The 27,073-nt window shown below is 44.1% G+C and overlaps 1 protein-coding gene across 1 annotated transcript in view; it reads left to right on the top strand.

The window, feature by feature from the left end:
- Positions 1-1,877: 1,877 nt before the first annotated feature.
- atg7 (autophagy related 7) overlaps positions 1,878-27,073 on the top strand; it is a 192,780-nt gene continuing 167,584 nt past the window's right edge. Inside the window, exons 1-4 of the mRNA XM_033037248.1 lie at positions 1,878-2,082; positions 2,208-2,262; positions 12,067-12,184; positions 22,315-22,392. Of these exons, the coding sequence (XP_032893139.1) occupies positions 1,929-2,082; positions 2,208-2,262; positions 12,067-12,184; positions 22,315-22,392 (405 nt within the window). The 5' untranslated portion in view covers positions 1,878-1,928. The remainder of the gene's footprint in view (positions 2,083-2,207; positions 2,263-12,066; positions 12,185-22,314; positions 22,393-27,073) is intronic.

The following is a 27,073-nucleotide window of genomic DNA, read 5'->3' as shown; positions in this document are numbered from 1 at the left end:
TTGAGACATTTCACAATAACATCATACATGGCACAGAGTTTTTCAGCATGTTGCACGTCCTTACAATTCGTATCTGAGCACATTAGGGCCTCTTGAGGCAATTCAATATTATTTAAAAAACTGTCCATTTGCAGTGAATATCCAGCCATAACCTCTCTGCTCAGTTTTGACCAGTCCAGTTTACTTGAGGAAGCAGCATTATTATTACTGGACAGCAGGGGTACATTCTCAACATTTAACTGTGCAGCAATAGGTATGTGATCAGAGGTGGCAAGTTCATAACAAATCTCCACCTTTTCCCGTGAGGCATGAGCATCAGTTGTGGTCACAATATGGTCTAACCAGGATGTTGTGTGCCACGCTTCACTAACATAGGTAAAACCTGTGTCAGGCAACAGAGCTTTACTCGATAGAATTAGTTTAGACTCATTACAAAACTGCTGCAGGTGTGCTGCAAATAAAGATTTGCTATCTGACATGTCAGCATTAAAATCACCCATGACGTAGACACAAGATGAGCTGTTGTCCTCTATAAAGGACTGAATAAAAGCTAACCTGTTCAGAAACTCGTCCTCATGCTTATATGATTCATACGGTGTATAAACATTTAAGATAGTAAATTTATTTCCATTATAATTACACTCCAGCCCTATGGCCCAGTCAACATTTAGACGCACCACCTTCACCAGTGAGTCATATTTGATGTTCCACAGTATAGCTACACCACCAGCTATCCTACCCCGAACCAGCCTCGTACTGAGGTCAGTAGTGGACTCTCCAGCCCCATGGAAGTTCATGTGTAGAGTGTTCAACTTATCCAGATCTTGTTTCGCCAGCCAAGTTTCTTGCAGGCACAGAATGTCACATTGGTCTAGCAGTGTGTCCACCACCAGCCGTCTTGATCTATCAGTAGCAGAATGACCTACTCGCAAACCACGAGTGTTGTATGAAGCAACATGCATTTAATGTGTTTTGTCGCTCCCAGCGGAACAGCTGGCCTTCATCCCGTCCTCACCCACAGATGCGACAGGCACCCCAGCATCGTTACCGTGCAGCAGCTCCTCATCCTGAGAGCGAGGGGCATCCTCTGGACCAGCCGGAACTCCGTCTGCTCCTCTAGGGCGACGAGGCTCATAGTAGCGTCGGACAAAAGACCCAGCGGGCCAAAGCTGCGGATCGTACAGTTCCGCCACATCATTACATTCAGCGGTGACACAGAAGGAGCTGAATCTATTCTGTGTTGTCTCTATTTTTCTACATATCACTTCAAGACCCAGCTTTGTTTTTAAGTAGTCACTGAGAGTGTTGGCGTCTAAGCTGAGATCAAACTTTGTAGCAAATACCTTTACCATCTTTGTTTTGACAGCCAGTATATTGCTACCCACACTTTTGTCAGAAATTTGCTGAATTAGTAAAACAATTGAGACATAAGGAACTATAGATGCTGTAGAGGGGCACGGTGACGTCTTTGTCCTGCGCCGGCCGAGTGTTGAGGGGCACGGTGACGTCGTTGACCTGCGCCGGCGGAGTGTTGAGGGGCACGGTGACGTCTTTGAGCAGCGCCGGCGGTGTGTTGAGGGGCACGGTGACGTCGTTGAGCAGCGCCGGCGGAGTATTGAGGGGCACGGTGACGTCGTTGAGCAGCGCCGGCGGTGTGTTGAGGGGCACGGTGACGTCGTTGAGCAGCGCCGACAGGCTGTAGAGGGGCACGGTGACGTCGTTGAGCAGCGCCGGCGGTGTGTTGAGGGGCACGGTGACGTCGTTGAGCAGCGCCGGCGGTGTGTTGAGGGGCACGGTGACGTCGTTGAGCAGCGCCGGCGGTGTGTTGAGGGGCACGGTGACGTCGTTGAGCAGCGCCGGCGGTGTGTTGAGGGGCACGGTGACGTCGTTGAGCAGCACCGGCAGCAGGAGCGGCGGCGGAGGACAGAATGGAGCGGGCCGGCGTCGACCTGCCCGCCCTACAGTTTGCCCCCTTCGCCAGCGCCTTGGATGCGGGCTTCTGGCACGAACTGACCCGGAGGAAGCTGAACGACTACAGGCTGGACGAGAGTCCCCGGAACATCAAGGCGTATTACTATAATGGTACCGTGGCGGGCACCGCGACACTTTTACAGACGCCTCTGTACTGAGGTTTTATTCTCTGGTTTAAAACACCATCCAGCAAAATTAAACGAGCAAGAATTAAACTGTATTTTCTTATTCGAAAGGTGATCAATCTGGACTGCCAACTCGACTAACTTTGGAGTTCAGTGCGTTTGATGTGTGAGTAATAATACTTTACTAAGGGGGTTTCACTTTGATCGCTGGGCAGCTTCTTGGATGTAAACAAGAGAGTCGGTAGATCTTAATTATATGGTCTGTAGCTGTTTAGGTACCTGTAAACCGCTATGTCAGTACCTTGGTGTTGTCTTCCATTCACAGACTACTATTTGGTTGCAAAAATACACCAGTGTTTTTTGTTGTAATTGTTAATTAAACTGCCTGGAAGTAATTTGTTATTGTTTCCAAACTGATGTCACTTGCAGTGAAACATCACTGTTAGTGCCACAGCATCAGACTGATGTTCAGTCCAAGGTTTACAACTGTACAATCTAAGTTCGTCTTCCTTGCCCCTTGGCTATGAATACCCTGTGTAAAGTGGGGTAGGGATGATGGTTAGGAAGGGAAAGACATTATTATAAAGTCATAAGTGATAGGAGAAGAATTAGGCATCAAGTCTACTCCACCTGATCTATCTCTCCCTCCTAACCCCATTCTCCTCCCTTCTCCCCATAATCCCTGACACCTCTACTAATCAAGAATCTATCTATCTCTGCCTTAAAAATATCCACTGACTTGGCCTCTACAACCTTCTGTGGTATAAAATTCCACAGATTCACCACCCTCTGACTAAAGAAATGTCTCCTCATCTCATTCCTAAAAGAATGCCCTTTAATTCTGAGGCTATGACCTCTAATCCTAGGCTCTCCCACTAGTGGAAACATTCCCTCCACATCCACTCTATCCATACCTTTCAATATTCTGTATGTTTCAATGAGGTCCCCTTTCTTTTAAACTCCAGCGAGTACAGGCCCTGTGCCGACAAACGCTCATTATAGGTTAACCTACTCATTCCTAGGATCGTTCTTGTAAACCTCCTCTGGACCCTCTCCAGAGCCAGCACATCCTTCCTTGAATATGGTGTCCAAAATTGCTCACAATATTACAAATGCAGCCATACCACCGACTTAGAGCCTCAGCATTACATCCATGTTTTTATATACAAGCCCTTTTGAAATAAATGCTAGCATTGAGGTTGCTTTCTTTACTAACGATCCGACTTGCTGATTAACTTTTTGGGAATCCTGCACCAGTACTCCCAATTTGCACCTCCGATTTCTGCATTCTCTCCTGCGTTGATAGTCTACCCCTTTATTCCTACTACCAAAATGCATGACTCCACACTTTGCTACACTGTATTCCATCTGCCACTTCTGGAATTATCAAAGATAATCGATAATTATCGAAGAGATACTGATAAATTAAAAAATAGGAAATATTATTTTATATTAATAAAGAAATAGTATTATATTGATCCAAATTCTGTGCTAAAAATATTAAATTTCCAGAAAAGTGTTTTTTGGACATTTTTTCTTTAAACCAGCAGAATACCACTGTGTTTTGTAATGACAATTACAGGGTTACAGGGTTTCCTTTATTGTTGATACAGCAATAGCTTATGAAATGTATAATGTTATTACTATAGAAAAGTAAATTGGTTAAAAGTATACATTTTTTAAATGATAATTTGTGGTGAGATAACCAGCACAGGATATTGATCAAGAAAATTAGCTTTTATAACGAACTGTGTCGTGAAGTAAGTTCTACTTTGTTAAGAATAGACATCCACTGCCACTGACATGCAATGCCAGCAATATAACATGGAGTTTATTACAGGTGCACAACCTTTTATCCGAAAGCCTTGGGACCAGACACTTTTCGTAATTCAGAATTTGTCGGTCTTCGGAATGGAAATTTTTTAGCGTAGATTTTAATGGCTGGCTCAGTGGTAGAGTGCTCGGCTCATATCCGCAAGGTCGCGAGTTTGCGCCTTGATCCTGGCAGTTACTCGATCGCGAGTTTGAGTCTTCAATGTCGTTTTTTCTTGCAGAATAAATGTTTGTATGAAATACAGTGTAGGAGAAGTGTACTGACTGTGTGGGCAGAACTTTGGAAGTGATTGCCCACCAGTCTAAAAAGCCGCTGTGTCTCCCTGTCCATGGGATAGCAGGGGGCGATCAAACAGCACAATACCCCCCTCCCCCTCCAACTCCAGAGGAATCCGCTCCCCGATGGGCCGTTACCAAAGATCATAGAGGAGCTCCTCTATGATCTTTGGCCGCTACAGCGACAAGTGGCAGTTCGCCCACAGCCCGAGCTGCGCCCCCTCATCCGCCACCCCAAGAACAAGACGTACCTTGCACACCATCAGCTTCTGCCCCTACGTGTTCCTCTGGAGTTGGAGCGGGGCTGGGCTGGAGTTGCTGCTGGCTGTGGGTCTCTGGGATCTCCGTGCTTGCAGTGGGCCTGGGGGTCGGTGGGCGGCGGTGGGAGCTGTGGACCTACGGACCTACCTCCGTGGAGCTAGCCAGCTTCGGAGCGTGGAGAGTTGCGGGGGCGAGCTGCTGCGACCCGACTCCGGTGGATGGTGACACCGGGAGCTCGCGGGTCTCCGGTGGGAGACTGCTTTGCGGGGCACCGGCAGCGGCGACTTCTCCCGCCCGAATTACGGGGTTGAGAGCAAACATCATAGAGGTTGAGAGTGACCTGGAGGGGAGCCTTACAACGCCCGGCGCGGCTGTAAATTGCCGCGGACTTGCTAGCGCCCGCCGGGGGCTCCAACATCAAGACCGGGGCAGGGCCCTACATCTCCCGGCGTGGCTTTGAGTGGCCGCTCCCCGATGGGCCCCTACGACGCCCCGAGCTGTGCCCCGTCATCCGCAACCCAGGTTCCTCTGTAGTTGGAGTGGGGCTGGGCTGGGCTGCTGTTGGCTGTGGGTCCCTGGGGTCTCCGTGCTTGCGGTGGGCCTGGTGGTTGGTGTCCAATTGGTCCTGACACAGTCCTGCGAAATCGCCGACGTGAAGACAGTGCAAAGCCCCCGCGCCGGTGCAATGGGCGGGGAGCTGGAGAGGGGAGGGAAGGGGTCACACACATGGCCGGGAAGCAGAGGGGTGTAGGTGGGGTGATACTGAAGCGAGCGACAATCTGCTGCTGCCTGCCCGCTGAGTTAAAAAGTTCCCACGCAAGACTCACGAAACACAGTATATCGTGAGTCTACCGTGGGAACTTTTTAATTCAGCGGGCAGGCAGCAGCATATTGTCAATTATTAACCCTCCCGCGCAATATACCCTCATCTTCTCTTTTATGAATGGGGATTTAGTTCCCCTTTCTTCGAGGACCGACCGGAGGTTCCGCTGTCACCTCTGCGGGCCGCCCTCGGTGAACGTTTTCAAGGACCTTTCTTCAAGGACCGAAAAAATGGCCGCTATTCGGAGGTTTTCGTTATTTGGATCTTCGGATAAAAGGTTGTGCACCTGTATAAGTGACAGGCTGTCTAATTCAGCTATTTTAAGATTTAAAAGATAAATTATAATTCTACCAGCCCATACAAACATAACTGCACCTGTTTTCATTACCACTGATTATAAGTTGCTGACACATCACTAGTTAGAGGCTTGAAATGCACATGCAAATAAAATGGTAACTTTAGAAAAAAACATCTGCATGTGTAGTTATTTGTTTCAGCCCCCATCACACCTGATTCCCCTGCACAATAAAACAGGAAAGAAGCAGATAGTTCTGTTTGACATACAGTAGATCTAAGCACAAGCAGCATATGGCTGCCTTTTTTTTTGCACAATTTGTATAATTGTTTTTAATCTTCAATTTGAGAACTGAATGTTCTAATTCTGTCGTGGATTGCACAATTCTCTCCTATGCTGTCGCTTGTAGAATATATGGAAGTGAAAATAACACAAATATCTTGAGTATACTAGTCCTTGGTGCTGGATCCATGTTCTGGAATTCCCCCCAAAATGCACTGTTTGAGTACCTTCATAAAGTCATACAGCTCAGAAACAGGCCTTTTGGCCCAACTTGCCCACGCCGACCAAGAAGCCTCATCTACACTAGTCCCACCAGTATGTGTTTGACCCATATTCCTCCAAACATTTCCTATCCATGTACATGTCCAAATGTCTTTTAAATGTTGTTATAGTACATGCCCCAAGTACCTACCCAGGCTGCTTGTTCCACATACCCACCACTCTCTGTATGAAAAAACTGTCCCTCATGTTCCTATTAAATCTTTCCCATCTCATCTTAAACCTATGTCTCTGCATTCACCCATTCTATTCCTCTCGTGATCTTAAACACTTCTATCAGATCCTGAGCTCCAAAAAATCGTTGTAGCCTGCTCAACATCTCAATATAGCTCATCCCCTCAAGGTCTGGCAGCATCCTCGTAAATATTCTCTGCCCTCTTTCCAGACATTTTTCCTATGGTAGGGAATCCAAAACTGAATATCCAAAACTCCCCACCAAATGCAGCCCCACCAACGTTCTGTATAACTGTAACATAACAGTAGAACAATAGACAATAGGTGCAGGAGTAGGCCATTCGGCCCTTCGAGCCAGCATCGCCATTCATTGTGATCATGGCTGTTCATCCCCAATCAGTACCTCGTTCCTGCCTTCTCCCCATATCCCCCGACTCCGCTATCCTTAAGAGCTCTATCGCTCTCTTGAAAGCATCCAGAGAATTGGCCTCTACTGCCTTCTGAGGCAGAGAATTCCACACTCTCTGGCTGAAAAATATTCACAACTCTCTGGGTGAAAAAGTTTTTCCTCATCTCTGTTCTAAATGACCTACCCCTTATTCTTAAACTGTGACCCCTGGCTCTGGACTCCCCCAACATCGGGAACATGTTTCCTGCCTTTAGCGTGTCCAATCCCTTAATAATCTTATATGTTTCAATAAGATTCGCTCTCCTAAATTCCAGAGGATACAAGCCTAGCTGCTCCATTCTATCAATATATGACAGTCCCGCCATCCCGGGAATTAACCTCGTGAACCTATGCTGCACTCCTGTCATAAGAAACGTATTGTCTCTTGTCAACAGCTGTCATAGTTTAAGAAAGTATTCCATAAAAGGAGATCAGAAGGGCAAAAGGGAGACGGGAGATAGCTCTGGCAGATAGCATTAAGGATAATGCCAGAGATTTTTAAGCACATAACCAGAGAGAGAGAGAGTGGGACCCCTCAGGAATCAAAGCAGTCAACTCTGTGTGGAGCCACAGCAGATGGGCAAGGTCCTCAACGAGTATTTCTCCTCTGTTTTTACTGTGGAAAAACACAGGAGGATGGGGGATCTTGAGGTCATCATTGGTAGTGTCTTGAGAGCATCAGTATTACAGTTGCAGAGGTGCTGAAGGTCCTAATGCATATAAAGATAGACAAATCTCCTGGGTCTAATCAGATGTATCTGAAGACACTGGGCAGCTAGAGAAGAAATTGCAGGAGCCCTCGTGGAGATTTACGAGTCACAGAGTGATACAGTGTGGAAACAGGCCCTTCGGCCCATCTATCCCACAACGGCCAACATGTCCCAGCTACTCTAGTCCCACCTGCCAGCATTTGTTCCATATCCCTCCAAACCTGTCCTATCCTTGTGCCTGTCTAACTGCTTCTTAAATGTTGGGATAGTTCCAGACTCAAGGTGAAATAACTGAATGGATAGAAAATTGGCTTCATGGAAGGAAGCAGATGGTGATATTGGAAGGTTGCCTTTCGGACTGGGGGCATGTGACTGGTGGTGTGTCTTAGGATTCGGTGCTGGGCCCTTCTCAATCTTTATCCCCTGTACCCGACTCCCCAGCATCTACTCCACCACCTACCACGGCCCCTCCTTTCAACATCTCCACTGACCTCCTTACCCCTCCTCCACACTGCTTCCTCTCCCAGTTTGACCTGGTCACCCCTATTGAAATCTCCAAACTCATCAGCTCTTCCAAACCCACCACCTGCTCCCTCGACCCTCTCCCCACTCCCCTGTTGAAGTCCTGCCTCCCCGTTCTCTGCCCCTACCTCACTAATCTCTTCAACTCCTCATTGTCCCAAGGAATTGTCCCCTCCGCTTTCAAAACTGCTGCCGTTACACCAATCCTAAAGAAACCTGGTCTTGATCCCTCCTCTCTCATTAACTACCGCCCAATCTCAAACCTCCCCTTCCTTTCAAAAACCCTGGAGCGTATCGTTGCGTCGCAACTTCATTCCCACCTCCTTGCGTATAACCTACTTGAACCCCTCCAATCTGGCTTTCGCCCCCTCCATAGCACAGAAACTGCTCTCCTCAAAGTCCTCAACGACCTCCTCACCTCTGCTGACACTGGTTCCCTCAACATCCTCATCCTCCTCGACCTGAGCGCAGCCTTCGATACAGTGAACCATAACATCCTGCTCACCAGACTCAAAGACCTCGGCATTGAAGGCTCTGCACTCAGCTGGCTCCGTTCCTACCTTTCCAACAGATCCCACTTCATCTCTCTCCACAACCACACCTCTGCTACAGCCGCAGTCACTCAAGGCGTTCCCCAAGGCTCCGTACTCGGCCCCCTCCTCTTCATCATCTACATCCTCCCCCTTGGTCAGATACTCCGCCACTTCAATCTGGACTTCCACTGTTACGCTGATGACACCCAGATTTACCTTGGCACCAAATCCCCCCACAACCCCCCCCTCTCCCATATCAACTCCTGTTTGTCAGCTATAAAAACCTGGATGCAACATAATTTCCTCAAACTCAACAGCGATAAGACAGAATTCCTCCTCATAGGCTCCAAAGCCACACTCAGCAAAATCAATAACCCCACTCTCACCATCGACGGCACCACTGTCTCCCCATCTCCCCAGGCCCGCAACCTTGGCGTGATCTTTGATTCCACCCTCTCCCTTGAGCCTCACATCCGCCATGTCATTAAAACCTCCTTCTTTCATCTCCGCAACATCGCCAAACTCAGACCCTCTCTCACTCCGCCTGCTGCTGAAAGACTCATCCATGCCTTCATCTCCTCCCGACTGGACTATTGCAACTCACTTCTCCTTGGCATCAGCTCCACCTACATCAACCGACTCCAACTGGTCCAGAACGCAGCCGCCCGACTCATCACCCACACCAAATCCTGGCATCACATCACTCCAGTCCTCAAAAAACTTCACTGGCTTCCCATCTCCCACCGGATCACCTACAAAATCCTGGTCCTCACCTACAAAGCCCTCCACCATCTGGCCCCCACATATCTCATTGACCTCCTCTCCCCCTACCAACCCTCACGGTCCCTCAGATCCACATCAGCCGGTCTCCTCTCCATCCACAAGTCCAACCTCCGCAGTTTTGGGGACAGAGCCTTCTCCAGGGCAGCTCCCAGGCTCTGGAACTCCCTCCCCCAACTGATCCGCAATTCCGTGTCCCTCCCCATCTTCCAGTCCCGCCTCAAGACCCATCTCTTCACCTCTGCCTATCCTTAGCCCCACGTCCCCGTCCCTTTTCATCTGTGCATTAATTGCCTCATGCTGTGTTTTGTATTGAATTCTGTCTTTACTTTGTGTACTAGTCATGTCTCTACTATTTATTTCATTCCCCTTACATGTTTTTCCTATACATGCTCAATTTTTGTAAGGTGTCCTTGAGACTCTTGAAAGGCGCCCATAAATAAAATGTATTATTATTATTATTCTCTGTTTGTCATCTATATCAATGATTTGGATGAGAACAACATGGCATGTTAACAAATTTGCAGATGATGCAAAAGTGGGTGGTATAGAAACATAGAAAATAGGTGCAGGAGTAGGCCATTCGGCCATTCGAGCCTGCACCGCCATTCAATATGATCATGGCTGATCTTGTAGGTAGTGGATGGTTTTGATGGTTGTGAATAATTCAGCAAGATCTTGATCAGTTGGCCAGGTGGGATGAGGAATGGCTGATGGAATTTAATACAGAGAAATGTGAAGTGCAACATTTTGGGAGCACTGACGTGGGCAGATCCTGCACAGTGAATGGTAGGGAGTGTTGTAGAGCAGAAGGATCTAGGAGTGCAGGTACATAGTGACATCTCAACTAGATTGGATGATCAGAAAGGCTTTTGGCACATTGGCCTTCATCAGTCAGACCATTGAGTATGGAAGTTGGGAGGTCGTGTTGCAGTTGTACAAGACGTTGGTGAGGCTGCATTTAGAGTATTGTGTTCAGTTTAGGGCACCATGTTAAAGGAAATATGTTGTCAAGCTGGAAAAGGTGCAGATAAGATTTACGAGGATGTTGCCAGGGCTCGAGTGCCTGAGTTATAGAGGGAGGTTGAACAGGCTAGGACTATAATCCTTGGTGAGCAGGATGATGAGGGGTGATCTTATAGAGGTGTACAAAATCATAAAAGGGGTAGATGCACATAGTCTCTTCCCAGAGTTGGGGAACCGAGAACCAGAGGACATAGATTTAAGGTGAAGGGGAACATTTGGACAGGTATGTGGATAGGACCGGTTTAGAGGGATATGGACCAAATGCCAGCAGGTGGAACCAGCGTAAATTGGACATGTTGGCCAGTGTAGGCAAGTTGGGCCGAATGGCCTGTTTCCATGCTGTAAGACTCTATGACTGTGTTGCTCACCACTAGCTTCTTGGAGGTGATCCAGGGTAGGTCCTATGTGATATCTAGATCTTGATTGTTTTAAAAACATCATTGTAGTTTGATGCTTCTATGAGGGTTAGCAAAAAGAGCAGTTAGTTACTATCCTTTTCACGATTATTCTTCATAAGTGTGGCATCTATCAAAGTTGGGCATTAAATTGTTGCATTAAATCAATACTTAAATCAGCCCCCGTTTCTAAGCTTTCCCTTTTTGCTTCTCTGAAATGAATAACGAGTTTTGCAAATTATAATATTTACCTTGTGTTCTGCTGTTGATGTTGCTGCGGTTATCAAAAAATGTACCCGAGAGATGAAACAGATGAGGCGTTTCATCACGAGGACTGTTAAAGCAATTTTATCAAACCTGAAGTAACTGCAGCTGAGAACTGAACTCTATTTATATATTACTAACCTCCCATTTATTAATTTCTCTCCCTCAAAGATGTTGCCTCTTCTGTACAATGTTAGATGTCTTACAATTGGCCATACAGCTTTGGTAAATCTTTACTATGGGTGTCACTGAGCTGTTTTAGTAAAGTCGGAAGGGTGTGGTTGCGGAAAGGATTGCTTCACAGTTTCAGCTGATATTGTTCCCATCTGCAGACTTGCACCAGCAGCAGCCTGTGACCAATACTCACAAGTGTGCTCCTTGCATGATGTTGCCTTTCTGTTCTAGCGAAGCCATGATCATACACCCAACTCTGTGCTTATCCCGCATGTGGAGGGTGGGGCAGCAGTAGAGTTGTTGCCTTACAGTACCAGCGCCCCGGGTTCGATTCCGACTACGGTTGCTGTCTGTACGGAGTTTGTACGTTCTCCCTGTGACCATGTGTGTTTTCTCCGAGATCTTTGGTTTACTCCCACATTCCAAAGACGTACAGTTTTGTAGGTTATTTGGCTTGGTATAAATGTAAATTGTCCCTAGTGTGTGTAGGATAATGTTAATGTGCAGGGATCGCAGGTTGGCGTGGACTCAGTGGGCCGAAGGGCCTGTTTCCGTATCTGTACCTCTAAACTAATTCCACCTACAAAATTTGATTGTGTCCAGGAGACACACATAAGGGAAAAATCCTACCTAACTTGTCATCCAATTCATTTGTGCACACAATAAAAGTATATGCGGTGAACAATCACTTGTAGTGCAGTTTAACCATTTGCTGTTGAAGTTTGCATTATTATCTGCACAAATGTATTACCTTTATATGACGGAGGTGGTTTGATCCTCTGTGGGTTTCATAGGTCTAATTAAAGTACAGTTAAGTGCAGACCTATAGTACATGGTTGGAATTGTTGCATTATGTCTGTCACTTTGCGTGACAATATTTTGTATGTTCACGTAGGAATGCTGTGACTTCACCGCGATGTTGCCCTGTTTATGGGACTCTGTACAACACCAATACTCTACAGTCATTTAAATCCACTGATAAGAAGGCCTTACTGGACCAAGTGGGAAATGAGGTATGTTGCAAAAAGGATGGATGCTTTATTCACGGAAGAAACAAGGCTTTTTATACAATGCTGATTTAAAAAATATATTGGTTTATATATTGTGGGTTGAGGAAAGTAAATAAAATAATTGTCTTTCATTATCTCAAGATTCCCCAAAAGATTTTAAAACCAATGAAGTAATTTTGTCAAGGTCCATAAACACACAAAATACAGTAGCCAATTTGAATTCAGCAAGCTCTGAGGAAATTCAATGCAATATTCAGCGAATCATTTGATTGCTGGTTGATGTGTAATTATTGCCCATCTTACCAGGGTTAATATTGTTTAAGAAGGAACTGCAGATGCTGGAAAAATCGAGGGTAGACAAACATGCTAGAGAAACTCAGTGGGTGAGGCAGCATCTATGGAGAGAAGGAATAGGGGACGTTTCGGGTTGAGATCCTTCTTTCGGCCTGAAGAAGGGTCTCGACCTGAAACGTCACATATTCTTTCACTCCATAGATGCTGCCTCACTCGCTGAGTTTCTCCAGCATATATCCAGTGTTAATATTGCTTCTCTATTTGGTTTGGTGTCACACGGAAGTTAATTTCTTGAGGAGTAAAGGCGATGTAGGGGTACACTTAGGAGAGGGAAAAAAATGGACATGAGACAACTTTGGCAGATAAGTATCAGAGAAATCAAAGCTATTCTACTTTTAGTTTTAGTTTAGATATAGTGCGGAAACAGGCCCTTCAGCCCACCGAGTCCGCACCGAACAGCGATCCTACACATTAACACTTCCCTACACACACGGGACAATTTACACTTAATACAAGCCAATTAACCTACAAACCTGTGTGTCTTTGGAGTGTGGGGGGAAAGTGAAGATCTCAGAGAAAAATCACACGTTCACGGGGAGAACGTACAAACTCCGTACAAACAGCACCTGTTGTCAGGATGGATACCGGGTCTCCGGCGCTGGAAACGCTGCAAGGCGGCAACTCTACTGCTGCGCCACCATGCCACCCTTCTCTTATTCCATGAGAATGGCCTAATTAGTGGCAGTCAGCTTGGCTTTCTTCATATGACTGGGTTTTTTGGGGAGGCAACGAAGATGATTGATCAGGATAGGGCAGTGGGGGTTGTCTACTTGAATTTTAGTAAGGCATGACCTGCCGCAAACAAAGCCACGCTGACCCCAATCGACCCATTGTCTTCATTTGAATCTTATCCTGAAGACTCCTCTCGAATAGCTTCCCTACCACTGAAATTAGGTTCACCGCCTCCTAGTCTCCTGGATTATCTCCACTTCCCTTCTTGAACAACGGAACAGCATTGGCTGCTCTCCAGTCCTCTTGCCTCCGATTGTGGCTCGAGAAAGTGCAAAGATCCTCTTCAATGTCCCTGTTTGATCTCCTCTCTTGCCTCTCTATAGAGATGGTAAAACATTAGGAACTGAGGGCAAGATTTTGACGCAGGGTGGTTGGTATGTGGAATGAGCTACCAGGAATAGTGGTAGAAGCAAGACAAGGCAAGGCAATGTTTAAAAGACATTTGGACTTGAATATCATAGAAACAAGTTTAGAGCAATGTGGGCAAAATGAGAGGCAGGAGTCAACTTTGTCAGCATAGACGAGTAGGGCTGAAGGGAGACACAAGAAACTGCAGATGAGCAAAACACAAAGTGGTGGAGGAACTCAGCGGGTCAGGCAGCATGTGTGGGGGGAATGGACAGACAAAGTTTTGGGTTGGGACTCTTCTTCATACTGATGGAGTAGAGGGTAGAGAGCTGGAAAAGAGGAGTGGGGTGGGGCAAAGCCTGACACGGATAGGTGGATGTATCTGAGGTGGTGCAGATGGTGGATGCTGCAGTTTGATTGGCAAATGGATGGACTAAGGCTAAGAGTTTAAAAGGAAATACCAGAGGTGGGCTGAAGAGCCTGTTTCTATGCAGTAGAACTCTTTGACTTTCAGGAACTTTATAATATCCATTTGAGAAAGCAGACATCTTCAGGATAGACAAAACTGTTGCAGAAACTCAGCGGGTGAGGCAGCATCTATGGAGCGAAGGGATAGGTATGCACATCAGTCAACCCAAAACATCACCTATTTCTTCGCTCCTTAGCTATTCCTTTGCTCCATAGATGCTGAGTTTCTCCAGCATTTTTGTTTACCTTTGATTTTTCCAGCATCTATAGTTCTTTCTTAGACATAGAAAATAGGTGCAGGAGTTGGCCATTCGGCCCTTCGAGCCTGAACATCTTGAGGATGTCCCTGACAGGCTATCCCTCCCTCAGTATTGCACTGAACAGTCTGTCCAGAATTGCATGCTCTGGCGATTGGTGTAGGATTTGATTCTGCAATCTCGGGTGCAACCACATGAGCCACAGTTGACTGATTAATTGAAAGTGCTTAATTGCCTTTACACTGGGTGAAATGGATATAGATTAACTGATCCATATAAACCATTTTTCAATAAATTCATTTAGCAAAGAGTCTGAGGTGGATCAATATGAATTGCTGACAGTGATTTGTTCACTGAAATGTGATTATATGTTGGATAAACAATGAGTTCCTATATGATTAGAATCCTTTCCTATTCAAGTTCCTGTCCACATGTTTTTTAAATGCTGTCATAGTACCTGCCTTACTACTTTCTCTGGCAGAATTTGTTTTGGTAATGTGACATTGCAAACATTTGTACTTAATTTAACACAAAGCAATTGGAAATATTTAATTTTCTCCTAGTCTTTAGATTTCCTAAACATTGTCGTTGAGTTGCTCCACACACCTTTTTGAGAATCGAAATATTACCCTTGCATCTACTTTCATGTCATCACCACCCTTACATTCTGGCCCCTCCTGCAAATCGATGTTTTATATACAAGTGGTTCTGTGAAAAGCTCCAATAATTCCCAATGCGACTAATCAGAAATCCCAATGATTCAGCATGTATGCGCAGGTGATATTTCTTGCATTATTATGAAACTTGTTAGGCACCGATGCCCAGGCACCTTTCAAACTTATATAGTTTGCTGGAAGATCTTTTTTACAGTGCGGTCCAACAAATTGTTAAACACACAAGTGAATATGAAGTTTGGGTATTAATATGAATTTCAAAACTTCACAAATGATAGGAGCAGAATTAGGCCCATCAAGTCTACTCTGCAATTCAATCATGGCTGATCTATCTTTCCCTCTCAACCCCGTTCTCCTTTTTTCCTGTGGCTATCAAACCACAACTCCTCCCCCTTCTGTCGTGGGGTAGACTGACTCCCCTCCCACACTCCCCCTCTCCAATCCTTTCCACTCATCACTTTAATTTCATGTACCTTGTGTTTTATGACTGTTGGCAGATCAATTTTCTTTGTGGCATAAATAAAGTTCTATCGTATCGTATTTTCCTGCCTTCTCCCCATAACCTCCTGACAATTTCACCCAATGGGCCGTAAAATCTGTAAAAATCTAACAAAATATCCAGTGTGCCAGGTTAACTGTAAAAAAATCAAATGTAGCACGTGTTATGTGTTCTTGGTCTGGGAAAGATTAAGTTATTCTGTCTATCATGTAATAACAAGCCTTCAGTTCATGTTAACAGTTTCCCAGGGCTCTGCGTCCTTATCTTGTGCGTTAGGCTTTTATGTAATACCTCGTACAATATCTTCTGGAAATCCAAATACACCAAATCTTTATCAACTCTGCTTGTTACAGTGCCCTCCATATTGTTTGGGACAAAGACCCATCATTTATTTATTTATTTCATTTATTTATCTGCCTCCGTACTCCACAATTTGAGATTTGTAATAGAAAAAAATCACATGTGGTTAAAGTGCACATTGTCAGATTTTAATAAAGGCCATTTTTATACATTTTGGTTTCACCATGTAAAAATTACAGCAGTGTTTATACATAGTCCTCCCATTTCAGGGCACCATAATGTTTGGGACACAGTAATGTCATGTAAATTAAAGTAATCATGTATAGTATTTTGTTGCATATCCTTTGCATGCAATGACTGCTTGAAGTCTGCGATTCATGGACATCACCAGTTGCTGGGTGTGTTTTCTGGTGATGCTCTTCCAGGCCTGTATTGCAGCCATCTTTAGCTTATGCTTGTTTTGAGGGCTAGTCCCCTTCAGTTTTCTCTTCAGCATATAAAAGGCATGCTCAATTGGGTTCAGATCGGGTGATTGACTTGGCCACTCAAGAATTTACTATTTTTAGCTTTGAAAAACTCCTTTGTTGCTTTAGCGATATGTTTGGGATCATTATCTTACTGTAGAATGAACCGCCGGCCAATGAGTTTTGAGGCATTTGTTTGAACTTGAACAGATAGGATGTGTCTATATACTTCAGAATTCATTATGCTACTACCATCAGCAGTTGTATCATCAATGAAGATAAGTGAGCCAGTATCTACAGCAGCCATACATGCTCAGACCATAACACCCCCACCACCGTGTTTCACAGATGAGGTGGTATGCTTTGAAGCTTGGGCAGTTCCTTCTCTCCTCCATACTTTGCTCTTGCCATCACTCTGATATGTTAATCTTCGTCTCATCTGCCCACGAGACATTTTTCTAGAACTGTGGTTGCTGTTTTAAGTACTTCTTGGCAAACTGTAACCTGGCCATCCTATTTTTGCAGCTAACCAGTGGTTTGCATCTTGCAGTGTAGCCTCTGTATTTTTGTTCATGAAGTCTTCTGCGGACAGTGGTCATTGCCAAATCTTTAAGAGCGCTATCTAGCTCTATCTTGAAAGTATCCAGAGAACCGGCCTCCACCGCCCTCTGAGGCAGAGAATTCCACAGACTCACAACTCTCTGTGTGAAAACGTGTTTCCTCATCTCCATTCTAAATGGCTTACCCCATATTCTTAAACAGTGGCCCCTGGTTCTGGACTCCCCCAACATCGGGAACATATTTCCTGCCTCTAGCGTGTCCAAACCCTTAATAATCTTATATGTTTCAATAAGATCCCCTCGCATCCTTCTAAACTCCAGGGTATACAAGCCCATTCTCTCAGCATATGACAGTCCCGCCATCCCGGGAATTAACGTTGTAAACCTACGCTGCACTTCCTCAATAGCAAGAATGTCCTTCCTCAAATTAGGGGACCAAATCTGCACACAATACTCCAGGTGTGGTCTCACTAGGGCTCTGTATAACTGCAAAGTATAATCTGCAAATTTGCTAATGTTACTTTAAATCCCTTCATCAAAATCATTGATGTATATTGTAAATAGCTGCGATCCCAGCACCGAGCCTTGCGGTACCCCACTTGTCACTGCCTGCCATTCTGAAAGGGACCCGTTAATCCCTACTCTTTGTTTCTTGTCTGCCAACCAATTTTCTATCCATGTCAGCACTCTACCCCCAATACTATGTGCTCTAATTTTGCCCACTAATCTCCTATGTGGGACCTTATCAAATGCTTTCTGAAAGTTCAGGTACACTACATCCACTGGCTCTCCCTTGTCCATTTTCCTTGTTACATCCTCAAAAAATTCCAGAAGATTAGTCAAGCATGATTTCCCCTTCATAAATCCATGCTGACTCGGACCGATCCTGTTACTACTATCCAAATGTGCCTCTATTTCATCCTTTATAATTGACTCCAGCATCTTCCCCACCGCCGATGTCAGGCTAACTGGTCTATAATTCCCTGTTTTCTCTCTCTGCCTTTCGTAAAAAGTGGGATAACATTAGCTACCCTCCAATCCACAGGAACTGATCCTGAATCTGTAGAACATTGGAAAATTATCACCAATGCGTCCACGATTTCTAGAGCCACTTCCTTAAGTACCCTGGGATGCAGACCATCAGGCCCTGGGGATTCATCAGCCTTCAGTCCCATCAGTCTACCCAACACCCAATGTGGATTTCCTTCAGTTCCCTCCGTCACCCCAGATTCTCTGGCCACTAGTACATCAGGAAGATTGTTTGTGTCCTCCTTCGTGAAGACGGATCCAAAGTACCTGTTCAACTCATCTGTCATTTCCTTGTTCCCCATAATAAATTCACCATGGCAAGAGCAAAGTATGGAGGAGAGAAGGAATTGTCCAAGATATAAAGCATACCACCTCATCTGTGAAACATGGTGGTGGGGGTGTTATGGCCTGGGCATGTATGGCTGCTAAAGATACTGGCTCACTTATCTTCATTGATGATACAACTGCTGATGGTAGTAGCATAATGAATTCTGAAGTATATGAACACGTCCTATCTGCTCAAGTTCAAACAAATGCCTTAAAACTCATTGGCTGGCGGTTCATTCCACAGCAAGATAATGATCCCAAACATACTGCTAAATAAAAATAAAAACACAACATTAAAGAATTTAACAATAAACATAAAAACATCCCCCCACAATGGTTCCCACTGTGAGGGAAGGCAACAAAGTCCAGTCCTCTTCCTCTTGTTAACCCATGGTCGGGCCTATTGAGGCCTCCGCAGTCGCCACTACGGCAGCCCGATGTTTCAGGCCCTCTCGCCGGATGATGGAGCTCCGGCGTCGGAAGAACACTCTCAGCGGCTTGGAGTGTCTGGAACGGCCGCTTCCTCCCTGGAGACCACGGCTTCCGAAGTCCACAGGCCGCGCTGGTCGGAGCTCTAAACACTGGCGATCCCGGCGAAAGATCCCAGGCTCCACGATGTTTAAAGTCAGCGCCGCCCGCGGCTGAACACTCTGCAACCACAGCTCCGCGATGTTGTAGTCGGCGGTCTCAGCACACCGGAGCTTACCACACGGCGACCCGGGTAAGGCATCGCCTGCTCCGTAATGGTGTTTCAGTGCTGTGCCGCCGCCGAAGCTGAGGTTCTGGCCGGTCCCGGCAAGAAACGCCACTCCAGTCCCATTGGTAGGCCGTGAGGAAGGGGCGAAGATGCGGCTCGGAGGAAAGCCGCATCTCCGACCAGGTAGGGACTGAGAAAAACAGTTTCCCCCTTTCACCCCCCCCCCACATAAAAAGACTAGACCTCCAAAAGAAAAACTGTTAACACACTAAAAATAATAAAAAGGGTGAAAGGACGAACAGCTGCAGGCAGGGCAGCCATACTCAACGGCGCCCCCACTCGACTATGTGATATACTATGTAGATATACTCCCAGAACTCCGTGAGTTTTGAAACTTTAAACAATCTGCCGTCTCACCAGACATTAACTTTGGCGATTTGTCTATAATTATTCCCATTAGATTTCCTGCCTTCTGAAGGGGATTAATACAAGTTCTTCCTTATTATTTGAAAATACCCCATTAGTTATCTTTCAAATATTAGTAGTGTCCTCCACCATGCCGACTCATGTTAAGTATTGGCTTAAGTTAGCTGTCTTTTCCTTGCATGCCATTAGCAATCCCCCAGTCTCAATGTAGAGGAGTGTTCATTGACCATTTTCCTCTTTATATATCTTGCTGCTATTTTAGATTACTTGCCATTGTACTCTCATCATCAATCTTTTCTCTCAGCAACTTTATAGTCCTCCAATGTTCGCTCCCGAAAAATTCCCAGTCAGCTGGCTTTTAAACACTTTGTAGTTTTTAGTGTGTTATAACAGATAACAGATCTTTCTTATTGTGTCGTTGCTTGATAATGGAGTAGATTTCAACTGAGCATAATGAATAGCTGTTTAATTATCTGATAGTGCTCATCTACTAAACTTTCCTTTGGCCTGTTTTTGCAGTCAACCTCTAGAAAACTCTTCCTTCATGTATTTAAATCAAAGGCATTGGTTTTGGACCTAAGATGTTTGTCCTCAAATTGTATCATGAATTCTAACATTGCACCCTGCAGGATTTTTTTTTAACCTCTTTACATGTAGCCAAATATAAAATAGACTCTTCTTGGAAAACACTGTTGCTCTAAGAAATAATCCCTGATGTATTCTGTCGCATTATTTCCATTTTGATTTGCCCAATCAATATGCAGATCAAAGTGTGTAGGAAGGAACTGCAGATGTTGGTCTACAACAAAGATAGTCACAAAATGCTGGAGTAACTCAGCAGGTCAGGCAGCATCTCTGGAGAAAAGGAATAGGTGACGTTTGGAATCGAGACGCTTCTTCAGACTGAGAGTCTGTGAGAGGGAAATTAGAGTTATGAAAAGGTACAGAACAAATCAGAGCCAGCACCGATGACCAAGGAAAGATGGAGCCCACAATGGTCCATTGTTGGCTATACAAGAGGTTTCTAACATTTACTTCAAGAGGGCTGCAATACAAAAACTGAGATGTGATGCTGAGGCTTTATAAGGCACTGGTCAGACCACATTTGGAATATTGTGAGCAGTTTTGGGCCCCACATCTGAGGAACGACGTGCTGGCATTGGAGAGGGTCCAGAGGAGGTTTACGAGAATGATCCCAGGAATGATTGGATGATATGGTGAGCATTTGAAGGCACTGGGCCTGTACTCGCTGGAGTTTGGAAGGATGAGGGGATCCTCATTGGAACTTACCGAATAGTGAAAGGCCTGGATAGAGTGAATGTGGAGAAGGTGTTTCCGCTAGTGGGAGAGTCTAAGACCAGAGGTCATAGCCTCAGAATAAAAGGACATACCTTTAGAAAGGAGTTGAGAAATAATTTTTTTAGTCAGAGGGTGGTAAATCTGTGGAATTCATTGCTACAGATGGCTGTGGAGGTGAGGTCAATGGATATTTGTAAGGCGGAGATCGACAGATTCTTGATTGGTGAGGGGGGGGGGGGTTATGGGGCAAAGATAAGAGAATGGGGTTGAGAGGGAAAGATTAATCAGTCATGATTGAATGGTGGAGAAGACTTAATGGGCCGACTGGCCTAATTCTGCTCCTATAAACTTATGGATACGAACAGTGAAACAGGATGACTAGGGTGGGGGAGAGTCACACGTGATAATTACAATTGACTTCTTGCATGCCTTCACTATTTATGTTTTGTCCTACTTGGGCAACACAATGGGGGAGATAGAGATTATTGGGTAAGAAGGAACTGCAGATGCTGATTTAAACCAAAGATAGACACAAAATTCTGGAGAAACTCAGCAGGAAAGGCAGCATCTCTGGAGATGCTGCCTGAAACGTCGCCCATTCCTTCTCTCCAGAGATACTGCCTGTCCTGCTGAGTTACTTCAGCATTTTGTATCTATCTGTCTTATCATTGTCTCCTTTGCCTCCGTTATTTCTTCTTACCACACAAACTGTTTCAATGCCACTATTCATTATCCCTAAATCATTACTGACCACTGCAAAGGTACTTTCCCTGATTAAGAGCACTACTCAAGCTTCTTTTCCTGTTTGTCTATTCTTTTGGAATATCGAATAACTTGGAATATCGTGCTCTCATTCCTGAATTCCCTGCAACCACTTTGGTGTAAATGAAACTCATTTATTCTATTTGTGCAGTCAACTCATCTGCCTTCCCAGAAATATTCTGTACATTCAGATAAAGAGCTTTCAGCGTTGACCTTTCACAATTATTACTTTGGTTCTAATTTTGTCGAATATTTCTGGTTCCTTCCTGTCACACTTTGATTTTTAGTGACCCCCTTCACTATCCTGTGACACTACTTCCTCATTTCTTTATGATTTATTGAACTTCCTGTAACCCTGCCTGTAATTCAAGTAATGCTGAGGCAATGGTCCCTTCCAGCAAAATGGCTCTTTCCCCAGTGGTACCAGTGCCCATGAATTGGAATCCTTTCTTCTTCTTTGAGTTGCACATATTTTTTGGACTTGGATGGAGCTTTAATGTCAAAGAGGGTCTTCAACCTGAAATGTTAAAGGGCCTGTCCCACTGTCACGACCTAATTCACAATCTTTTTTACTCGTGGAAATTTTTCATCAAGCTAGAAAATCGGCGCGACCTACTTGATGCCACGAGTACCTACGACTGGCATCACGACCTCCCACGACCTCGTGACGACCTCATTGCGAGTATGAGTCAAGGGCAAACTCGGCAGAGGTCGTGAAGGAGGGACAGGCCCTTAACTCTGTATTATCTTTCCACTGATGCTGAGTGTTGCTAGCGTTTCTGTTTTTTATTAAGACAAAAACATTTCATTTTGCTGCTCATACATGCGGTTATGTTCAGATTCTGAAAGCTCATCCAAATGGAACTATTCTTAGTCAGGCATGATCTATTTAGAAAAAAAATTATTTTCATGTCAAATGTAATTATTTCTCCTGTAGATTTGGGAAGCTATAAAATCTGGCAGAGCAATTGAGGATCCTTCACTGTTGAGCACTTTTCTTCTCTTGACTTATGCCGTAAGTATCTTTTTTTTAAAGCATTGTTTTTCAGAATCTTTTGTCCTGTAAAACAAGATAACCAGAAAAATAGGATAACCAGAATTAACTTTTAAGTCTTGTTATCATTACAATATTTTATTATATTGATCAGATCCTATTATTGCCATTCTGAATATTGTCCTTTAAGTGTTAATACTGTGTTAATTTTATAATGCATTTGACGATAGATACCCCCTGTGTATGGCCATTATGGAAACATGTTTCTATGGAATTTGTAAATCACGAACCAGAAATGCTTTTTATTTCCTATCAGGCTTGAATTTCCAACCCTTTAAAATCTTTCTACATGTTACATCCACATGAATTCGTCCTCATAGGCTCCAAAGCCACACTCAGCAAAATCAATAACCCCACTCTCACCATCGACGGCACCACTGTCTCCCCATCTCCCCAGGCCCGCAACCTTGGCGTGATCTTTGATTCCACCCTCTCCCTTGAGCCTCACATCCGCCATGTCATTAAAACGTCCTTCTTTCATCTCCGCAACATCGCCAAACTCAGACCCTCTCTCACACTTCCCGCTGCTGAAAGACTCATCCATGCCTTCATCTCCTCCCGACTGGACTATTGCAAGTCACTTCTCTTTGGCATCAGCACCTACATCAACCGACTCCAACTGGTCCAGAACGCAGCCGCCCGACTCATCACCCACGCCAAATCCTGGCATCACATCACTCCAGTCCTCAAACAACTTCACTGGCTTCCCATCTCCCACCGGATCACCTACAAAATCCTGATCCTCACCTACAAAGCCCTCCACTATCTGGCCCCCCCCATATCTCACTGACCTCCTCTCCCCCACAAACCCTCACGGTTCCTCAGATCCACATCAGCCGGTCTCCTCTCCATCCACAAGTCCAACCTCCGCAGTTTTGGGGACAGAGCCTTCTCCAGGGCAGCTCCCAGGCTCTGGAACTCCCACCCCCAACTGATCCGCAATTCCGTGTCCCTCAGCATCTTCCAGTCCCGCCTCAAGACCCATCTCTTCACCTCTGCCTATCCTTAGCCCCACGTCCCCCTCCTTTTTCATCTGTGCATTAATTGCCTCATATTGTGTTTTGAATTGAATTCTGTCTTTACTTTGTGTACTAGTCATGTCTCTACTATTTATTTCATTCCCCTTACATGTTTTTCCTCTACCTGCTAAATTTTTGTAAGGTGTCCTTGAGACTCTTGAAAGGCGCCCATAAATAAAATGTATTATTATTATTATTATTACATAGAAAGATAGAAACATAGACAATAGGTGCAGGAGGAGGCCATCGGCCCTTTGAGCCAGCACCACCATTCATTGTGATCATGGCTGATCGTCCCCAATCAATAACCCGTGCCTGCCTTCTCCCCATATCCCTTCATTCCACTAGCCCCTAGAGCTCTATCTAACTCTCTCTTAAATCCATCCAGAGATTTGGCCTCCACTGCCCTCCACTCCACAAATTCACCACTCTCTGGGTGAAAAAGTTTTTTCTCACAGTCTTAAATTATCTCCCCTTTATTCTAAGAATATGGCTGGCCCCTGGTTCTGGACTCGCCCAACATTGGGAACATTTTTCCTGCATCTAGCCTGTCCAGTCCTCTTATAATTTTATATGTTTCTATAAGATCTCCCCTCATCCTTCTAAACTCCAGTGAATACAAGCCTAGTCTTTTCAATCTTTCCTCATATGACAGTCCCGCCATCCCAGGGATCAATCTCATGAACCTACGCTGCACTGCCTCAATCACAAGGATGTCCTTCCTCAAATTAGGAGACCAAAACTATACACAATACTCCAGATGTGGTCTTACCAGAGCCCTATACAACTGCAGAAGAACCTCTTTACTCCTATACTGAAATCCTCTTGTTATGAAGGCCAACATTCCATTAGCTTTCTTCACTGCCTGCTGTACCTGCACGCCAACTTTCAGTGACTGGTGTACATGAACACCCAGGTCTCGCTGCACCTCCCCCTTACCTAACCTAACCCCATTGAGATAATAATCTGCCCCCTTGTTTTTGCCGGCAAAGTGGATAACCTCACATTTATCTATATTATACTGCATCTGCCGCGCATCTGCCCACTCACTCAACCTGTCCAGGTCACCCTGCAACCTCCTAACATCCTCTTCACAGTTCACACTGCCACCCAGCTTTGTGTCATCCGCAAACTTACTAGTGTTGCTCCTAATTCCCTCTTCCAAATCATTAATATATATGGTAAACAGTTGTTATAGCCATGGCTGAAGTTAAAGATAAACTAAGCACATTTAACTCTGAAATACCTTTTGATAAACAATTTCTGTTCTTAATGTATTTTCAGTTGCTATGTATTTGTAATGTATAAAATCTGGCTGTGCATATTGCACGCAGGTAATATGTACTGAAAACAAATTAATGAAAGGCTAAGGTTTTGAAACTAAGTAGCGATGTTACAAAACTTACCTTCAGCGGCGCTGCAGTTCTGCCACTGGCGCCTTTGAGGGGGATTAAAATGCCGTTTTTACCTGCTTATCGGAGGCGGCTTTCCTCGTGCTGCTAAGCTGCTGAAGAACAATCGATCGGTCTTCCATTCCCGATTTTTTAATTTATTTAATCGCGAGACAATTTAATAATTACATTACAATAAAAAGTGACTTCTAACGCCTACAACGTGACGGATCGCATGAACGGGAAAAAACAACGTGTAAGTCGTGTATTTTACATATAAACTTGTTTCTCAGGATGGCTTTAATCTAATTTTCCTTTGCAAAAATGTGATTTGGGCCCCATATGAACCGGCAGTGTTTTTCCTGCCGATATGGGGTTCAAATTCACCGCAAATGAAACATTCCAATCGTTCGCGTTCCAGAAAAACCCACTCGCAAGATGATTTTAATGCTTTTTTTTTGGGACAATCATGTCATAAGAGCATCTAAATCGTCTATATTTTTGTGTTATTGTCTACCCATAGTCAATATTTTTATACTAAATATCAGTTTTTTAGTGCAAAAAATTTTTTAAAAAATTATATTGAGTTGATGTTTCTAGATTAATTTATGGGAATTAAACATTAAATTCCTTCCATCTGGCATATAAATTCATGACAGTGAGATTTAAAAATCATGTTATATTGTGAATTCTTGTGTGAATGGGATTAGTTTGTTATTTGGATACTTAGGCTATTTAAAAAATATATCCTTTTCTTAAGAAATGGAATGTACAGGACATTCTTAATGGGAAAGTAGTGGGCAGAAAGGCATGTCATGCGTGGTTTGAAGAGCAAAAACTTGTAGCTTACATTGCCAAAATTGAAAAGTTGATGAAAAACAAGGAGTACAGAGTTGCTTATTGGTTACAATCTGAGGAGTATGCTGAAGCTACTGATTATGATATGCCAATGTACCAGCTAGCAACTGATCTTCTCCATAAAGACTTGGTCTATTGCTAGAAATTGTAATTTATTTACCTATCTGTTACGGATTTACAGCATATAATACAATAATATTAAAGTTCTGATCTTGAGAATATCACATTTTTGAATTTTCAAGGCAGTCTGGGTGTTTATTACTATTTCCGTCACAACGGTCAATTTTGTAATTAACTACTAGGTAACTAACTAATTATATGCTTTAATTTCAGGTCATCCAAGTAAGATGTTTTATATTTGTTTCAGAATGCTTCAATCTATAATAACTGAAAATTTCATTCAGTTCTCTTAATTTTTAAGAAAGTTATGGGCTTACAATCGAATTCGAGTTGAATTTATTTGTCATTCAGACCTTTCGGTCTGAACGAAATGTTGTTGCCATGCAGTCATACATATAATAAAAAAGACATAAACACACAATAAACACAAATTTAACATCCACCACAGTGAGTTCACCAGGCACCTCCTCACTGTGATGGAAGGCAAAAGTCTTAAGTCTTTGTCTCTTCCCTCCTTGTTCTCCCTCTTTTGACTGTCCTCGATCACAGCTTTTTTGTTAAGTCAATGGAAAAGCAATAGGGAACAAGATGCTAATTTCCGAGTATGAAAATGGCCATAATTTATTTTATACTGAAGATCGGTGTCAAACGTGAATTAGGTGTCAAATTAAACTTATTTTTATGCTTTTTCTGATGGGATAAATTGATGGGATAAATGGCAGACAAATCTCAAAATTGTGTAACATTGCTAATCTAAGGGAGTAAAATAATATTTCTGTTGCAGAGTAAAATGACAACTGCTAGATTTCTCCATTGCTTCATCATATTGGGTTAACTTTTAAAAGTGTTGTGTATCCAGTTGGTGATCAATTTTAATAACGGTTAGCAAATTCATGTTTAAAGACAACCTTAAACAACAGGATGAAAAATGTTTTTCTAAGAATAACAATTACTCGTAAAAAAAACACTTCTTCAATACTTCATAAATAAAAGAGCACATTTTCTAAATATCCATCAACAAGTTTTCTCTGTGGCCTCCCGAGTTGCTGTGAGATGATGCATTGCAAACATGAAGCTGGTATCTTCACCAGCTGTCAAACTTTCCGCAGTAGTACTGCTTTCTGCTTCTTCAGGGTTTTATTTAAAAAGCATTTAATTTAAAATAATTAATATTTTATTTTAAAGAACTGCATTTAATTTATAGAGTACAAATGAGGAACTGCAGATGCTGGTTTACAAGATTTAATTGATATG

This window comes from Amblyraja radiata, chromosome 18, assembly GCF_010909765.2.
Source record: "Amblyraja radiata isolate CabotCenter1 chromosome 18, sAmbRad1.1.pri, whole genome shotgun sequence".
In the NCBI taxonomy this organism is placed as follows: domain Eukaryota; kingdom Metazoa; phylum Chordata; class Chondrichthyes; order Rajiformes; family Rajidae; genus Amblyraja; species Amblyraja radiata.
The sequence above is the reverse complement of the archived record's forward strand: the minus strand, read 5'-3'. Positions and strand labels throughout refer to the sequence as shown.